Below are 7,165 nucleotides of genomic sequence, written 5' to 3'. Positions count from 1 at the left end.
TCCATTCCTTATACAAGTATGATTTGATTGAGTTGTGTTTGGGTTTTTTATCTTCTCCACTACATTTACAGTTTGTATCCACTGGCTGTTACTTTTTATGCTCAGCTGGCCGCGAAATAAAGTAGGTCAGGTCAGGTGATAGATCTGAGTAGGTTTTATATTTCAGTACTTTATGTGTCATGTTCATAACGGACATAAAGGCTGTCCTCCTTACAGTGGTAGTGACAAGTCTGGACTTGTCTGCCCAGTTTTAAACTCAATGAGCTCATGGCAACACAGTAAGTTGGCTAAAAATAATGACACAATTGGTTGTGATGTGGACTATAAATTACCTTGTTAAAATAATATAAATGAAAGAATCACACGTTAAACAATTTGATATAAATGACTATTCATCAAAGAGTCTAGTAAGCATATGTTTTTTTTAGAATAAACTTCTTTAATACAGACTGCTCAACCTGTCTGTTCAGCCCCCTGTTGGGAGGTAAAGAGGGTGGGATTAGTCAAGACCCGCCCTCTCATTGTAAACGGCTCGGTCCCAGGCTTCAGTCCTGATGCAGATCTGCCACAGTGGAGTTGGTCGCGCGCAGAACAGGAGCAGAGGTGTTACGCACGAGTCCATCTCGAGACTATAAACCTATGATAAACTCTTGTTAAGGAAGGGATTCTGTTCTCATGGTGGGTCCTTCATCTGCCCGTCGAAGAGCGCGGTGAAGTGCTGGCTGTTTTAATGTCACCTCCAAGCACAATGGATTACGGACGGACCATGGCCCCTCCGGTACCCCCCCACAACCCCAACCAGAGCCGGCCAGGGGGGGAGCGGCTGCTGAAGTGCGTCCTGCTCGGAGACGGAGCTGTGGGCAAAACCAGTCTGGTGGTCAGCTACACAACGAATGGCTACCCAACCAGATACGTCCCTACTGCATTTGATGACTTCTCAGGTAAAAATTACTTTACAGCATGGTTTATGCATTAAGCCTTCAAAAGTGAGAACCAATCGATATAAACACATACTCCGCGAGATAGACTGTGCATTGGTATTTGAGCATATTGTCCAGTTATGATGTTGAATTAAAGATATTGTTTTCCACTTAAGAAGTTAGTCCGCTAGTTTCCACCTGCCTGCCAATCACTCCATTTCACCAGCTTTGTCTGTTTTGAGAGCACCCTTTCATCCTGCCATTCACCCTATTTTTCAATTTTTATGATGGATGATTTTTTTCTTTATCTAACTTTCCTCTTTGTTAATGCACGTTAGTTATCCTCCCTGAGATTGCCAGTTTTGCATTTGCCATGGTTCAACTTTCCAAGCTGTCTAACTTGTCCCAGCAGGCTTTGTTTACTGCAAACTGAGTGGAAATATCACAATTTTCCAAAGGGGAAACTTGTTTTAAACTGATCAGTGTTGGCATTACACACACCTGTGACCTGTTGATAACCTTCATGATAACATTCTCAGACCGTCACTCCTGAGCTTTTCTTCAGAAACTCTGAAAACCTTACACTGTGGATGAAGTTGTCACTCCTACATATAATAATCAGAAAGTAGGCCTATTGATAACTGCACAATCACACATTTAGATGTAAGGAATTAATACTTGTGTCCTGTAACCATAACTGTTAGTTTAAATAAATGTTGCTATTAATCACTGACATATTACACTGACAAGCTGTAAAACTGACAACTTGGCCAACACACACCCTATAAAACCCTTGTTGAGAACACACACCGCCCTCAGACGAGCGCTGGCTCAACCCTCCCGTACTGGACAGAGAGCGTCTCCGGCTCATGGGTTTTGGATTGCACAACTCTGCCTATTGTTGTCAGCCTTGACCCGTGAGCCCTCTGCTCCATACTGGAATAGGCACATCTGTTGCAGTGGCTCAGAGGCAGATATTGTCTTTCGCCTAGGCCTGACAGAGAGTGATTGTGCAGTTGGGGCCCTTAATGGTGATGTCATTTCTTGGTGCCCTGGAATCAGAGCGTCCTCTTGAAAGCTGACTTCTGAGCAGTTACGCAATGCCACAGGTGGCACAGCGGAGCGAGAGGCTGCAATAGGGGACGATAAGAGGGAGTTTTAGTCCAAAAAATCAAAGGAGTATCATATGTCAGGGATTATAAAATGATTACACAATGGCGGCTCCATCTCACTTTCCTTTCTTTCTGTCCTCCTGCTCTTTCTCCTTGCCTTTGTATTGCTACCATGCCTGTCCTACTACACGAATCGTTCAAGCAAACTCTTTGATCAGGTTGTATGACCGACTATACACTCCAGGCGTATTGTAAATGTTTCCATGTGCCTGCTGCTTTGCATTGTGCTCACTCCTCTGAAAATAATAAATGGGCCTATAATGAAACTTTAAAATGACTCATCCACTTTTCCAATCTGGAAATAAGGCCTAATAGAAGAGAAACCCTGAACAAACCCCCTATTAGTGGACCTTGGAATGGCCTCTATCAAAACACAGCGCAGAACAAAGCTCACAGAGTGGGTCCGAGCGACAGTAAAGTGTTATGGTCTCAACAGTAACTGGCAGGGTGGGTGGGCGAGACAGAGCAGGCCGTCTGTGAGCGGGAAACGCAGAGCAGGGGGTCTTTGTATTCTCAACTGGCAGGTTTTGTTTATTCCAAAGAATATTCTGGTGTGTGTGTGTGTGTGTGTGTGTGTGTGTGTAGCCTCACTGAAAAAAAGTAATGATGACAGCTGTGACTTATTATCTCTGTGTCTGTTTCTATGTCAACAGCTGTGGTACAGGTGGATGGAAACCCAGTGAGACTACAGTTATGTGACACTGCAGGACAGGTGAGTTTTGTTCAAACACAAACACATATTATATTACATATTTGGCACCCTGTCCATATCACAATGTAGCCTATGCCTCTCAATCTGTCAGGTTTTAGCCATATGCTAGTGGCGTGGCTCTTCTTGGCCATATATCTGCAAAATGACTGACACTTCCTTCAGCATCATCTGAACTTTGTGTTTAGTGCTGATCAGTAAATGTTTAAAGCATATTTCCATCAGCTATTCACCTTTTTCTAGCTTCTCACATGGAAGGATTTTTTAGCTTTTCATGTTTTTATATTATTTTTGTGGGGCTGCTGGTCCTATAAAATAAGCCATTTTACTATCACATCTTAAGCATTTATCTGTTCAAGCGTTTTTATAGTATTTTTTTACTTTGACTGAATAATTAAATAGTTGACTGAAGTATTTAGCACGTAGTCTTTACATCACATGGGCCTCTCGCCTGCTACTTCAGGTAGCTCTTCTGTATAGAAAATGGCTACATTCCTGGGTCTGCTGTCATCTAGAATGAAAATAACACCTCAATAGATAGGTATCCTGTATCTTATGGTGGTGCATTGACAGGGTGATGAAGGAGAGGGAAAAGCCTGAAGGTAGATAGGAGGTATTAATGGAAAAAAACAACTCTCTGCTTTAAGGACATGGTGGTACAGGGAGCTTGCCAGGCAAAAGTTATTGGCTCATTATGATGTTGGTACTCAAGCGCAATCTTTGAAGGAACAGCTTGTGAAAGAGTGTGTTTTTTTCCCCTGGAGCATGGGTGGTTGTTTCATAATCCAACCAAAAGAACCCTGCCCTGGGAGCAGCATATTTGACATTCACAAATGCTGTAAGGGCACTGCCAGTTTAACACACAATCACCTGCGCTGTAAAGTGGAACGAGGCATTTGAACAAGCCCCTAATGCGTCTAAAATCTAACTGCATGTTGAAAGCTGCAACCAGTGTAAAAACGGCACACATGTATGCAGAAAGACGCACACATGCAGACAAGCTTGGGCAAATATGGGCTGATAAAAGTCAGCAAACTGTAACTGTATTTTTGCCATTTCATAAGAGGAGAGCCTGTGCCAAAAAACAACAACAGAGAAATAACAGAGAGAGAGAGAGAGAGAGAGAGAGAGAGAGGCAGACAGAGATAGCCCAGACAGAAAGACAGAAACACAGAAACAGTCTAGAGGAAAATGATAACAGCTGCCGCCAAAGCTGATAAACAGAGCTGCTCTTTGCTCAGAGATGTTGATGTCTGTATGTTCTGTAGATGGACGTCATCAGATTGGAAAGTACAGCCAACGTTTGTGCGGGAAGTTGATAAGTTTCAACTGCATTTTGTTAAGCTTCGCATTCGGACTGTTTACTGATTGTTTGTGAGGATATTGAGGTTGTGTGTGTGAAAATCCGGAGGTGACACAGAGCCTTGTTTAGGTAAAGAGGGATTAGTTGAAAGAGGAATTAGACGTGAGCTGGAAAGGAGAGGGTTAAAGGGAAAGAAGGAGAGGTTTGTGTCGAGTTTCTGCCAAACTTAATCTGTGTACTCAAGGGTGTGGGAGGCCCTTGTTAGTCAAAGCTGCGTGGCTCCAGAGTGTTAATTTAACAGATTCAGTATAGTTGACATAAATGAGGGGGCAGGGCTTGTGTATGCTATGTATTAGCACAATATAAACACAAAATAGTCAGTTTATTTAATTGGTTTTGGCACAATTGCCTTTCATGTGATGTTTTTTGTACTGAAAAGTATTGACCGGTAAATAAATGACTAAAAGTGCTATAGTGTGTGTGTGTGGTCAGTGTGAGTGAAGACGGGAATGGAAATGAGTCATCACACAGTATTTATTCACAGCTAAACGTTGATATTCAGTGGCCTGACATTACCACATTGCTAAATATTTATTTCTCTCTTCAATAGGATGAGTTTGACAAACTCCGCCACTTCTGCTACAGCCGGACTGACGCCCTGCTGCTCTGCTTCAGTGTGGTCAGCCCGGCGTCCTTTCAAAACGTCTGGGAGAAGTGGGTCCCCGAAATACGGCGCCGCTGCCCCCTCACACCCGTTCTTCTCGTCGGCACACAGTGCGACCTGCGGCAGGACGTCAAAGTGCTGATCGAGCTGTCCAGGCGGAGGGAGATGCCCGTGCTGGAGGAAGACGCCAGGGCACTGTCGGAAAAAATTGGGGCTGTAACGTACATTGAGTGCTCAGCGCTGACACAAAAGAATCTGAAGGAGGTGTTTGATGCGGCCATCGCTGTCGGGCTGAGGCAGTCTGACAGGAGAGTGAGGAGGGAGAGGAAGGTCCGCAGCACGGCCGATAAGATGAAGATGCTCTCCAAGTCCTGGTGGAAGAAGTATGTCTGTGTCCAGTAGGGAGACGCTTCCTGTGACTCATGATAAAGCTGCTGACTTATTGGAGGGGACTGAGATTGATGCAAGGACTTTTTTTATGTTCACCTGGACGTCTTCACAGCTTGTTGGTGGATTGACTTTTATTCAATGGAGCAATAGCTCAACAGAGAGCTGTAGAGTCGTTGTAGGAAACATCCTTTTGTTGATGCCTAAAAGACAGATGGCTGTCTGCTACCTAGAGCCCGTCTGAACTGTTAAATATGACTGTGACCAGCATTCAACCAAAAATAATGGAGCTAATAAAGTTTTATGGCACATGAACTCTATATCCTACTGGACGTGTCCAAAGGAAATGTGAGCTGACTTGGAGGGGAGGTGTCCAGACAGTGATGTTATGTACTAAAAGTATACTCCTCGTATGAGTCTGATTCGATGCCCAAACGATGATATAATGATATAATTGTCTATGTTCTACACTGTAATGCATCCCCTAACACATGATTTATTTCACTGAACTCAGAACATGAAGTTAATGTAAACTAGCTTCAATCCCAAATCAAAGATTCCATAATTATACTGTTGAGAGCCAAAGCCACTCCAGCCCCTTGCTTCCTAAATTAAGGAGCAACTTCAGTTTGTGAGTCACATGTGTAACTGATCCTGTTTATTTTTACTCATTTTCTTTTGGATTACAACCAAATTGTAAATTAGTATAAATTACTTTTGAATCTATGAGTTTCTTTGGGATTGTTGCAGTCCAGTTCAGTATAAACTACAAGTTAATGTAGGGATTTCTCTTCACCAGCTTGTGTCTGTGCCACATTTTGAATTGTTACTAAAGCAGTCACACTGTTAGTCGACAACACGGTTAGACGCTCTACACCTAATCATGTCTGATACAGTAGATTCAAGCACCAAACAGTACGAATAAACCCAATATATATTGATTTATGCAATAACACCTGTAGTGCTAAAATAAAAAAGTGTGTTAGTTTTTATAACTTTACCGTTACAAGTTTGCAGCAATAAGTTGGGTGGTGCCACTGTACATTGCACTTATAAAACACAGTCCAAACACATCACTGAAGTCTCGCCATGCAATGGCCTGTGGAGCAGTGGTGTACATTAGACATAGAGCAGCACGTGCACATGTGGTGCTTGAGATGTAGGATTACAGTGTCACTGAAACAGTGGCTGATCTGCATTTTCCCTGCACTACCCACCAGTTTGGATGATCACAGGGTCTTTCTTTGTCATTGCAGTCAGGGCCTTAAACAGATAATTATAATTCTTTCTCAGCCAGCATATTGGAGCTCTCTACTCTTTTGAAATTATACAGTAAATGAGGTGAAATCACCAAAGAGACTGATTATATGTTTGCTTCTTATTTTTCAGAAGCCTGTCATTCAGCTCTGTCTATTTATCTGTTCCTTCTGGGCCAATAACTGATCAGCAGATGTTTGAAATATTGTATATCATTATGTATGTTACATAGTACTCATTTATGATGTTTGTAATGTCATCAGGATAAATCTGTGTGTACATAAGTGAGTCAGTCACGGCTGTGCTGTCCTAATGGTACTTAACAGAATGAGTGTTCAGTTGATGTCTGAATTTTGGCATGAGAGCAGTTTGTTGAGCTGTATGAGCAGAACAAAATAAAATGTGAAATATTTAAACTGTTTTCACTGTTGACTCTTCTATGGAGATTTTATCTCCACTGGTACACTCAAGAGAAAATGACCTGATGATCTGTGTGGAGCAGTGTTTGTTGAACACTTGCTCTCTGGGGTCAAAGGTTATACGATCATCAATAGGTGTTGAGACAGATCTCATGTTCTTTGTTTTTCAGTAAGACATTGCATTACAGAACATTACCTAAAAGGGAAGATGGACCTCGAACCCTAAATACAGATTTTCCCAACTATAATGGAGTTTAGTTAGTGAGTTTAGTAACTGAAGTCTTAAAAAACACTTTCCACTGAAGACAAAAGTATCCAATGGAAAAAGTAATTG

General features: G+C 42.3%; 1 protein-coding gene across 1 annotated transcript; it reads left to right on the top strand.

Annotated features, from left to right (window-relative positions):
• Positions 1–530: 530 nt before the first annotated feature.
• On the top strand, positions 531–6,833 carry rhoub (ras homolog family member Ub). The gene is made up of 3 exons (XM_034115060.1): positions 531–941; positions 2,746–2,804; positions 4,715–6,833. Exons 1-3 carry the CDS (start codon positions 731–733, stop codon positions 5,168–5,170), a joined length of 726 nt encoding a protein of 241 aa, XP_033970951.1. The 5' UTR covers positions 531–730; the 3' UTR covers positions 5,171–6,833.
• Positions 6,834–7,165: the final 332 nt, after the last annotated feature.

Source organism: Trematomus bernacchii, unplaced genomic scaffold (genome assembly GCF_902827165.1).
Source record: "Trematomus bernacchii unplaced genomic scaffold, fTreBer1.1, whole genome shotgun sequence".
Lineage (NCBI taxonomy): Eukaryota > Metazoa > Chordata > Actinopteri > Perciformes > Nototheniidae > Trematomus > Trematomus bernacchii.
This window is presented reverse-complemented; position numbering and strand designations above follow the sequence as displayed.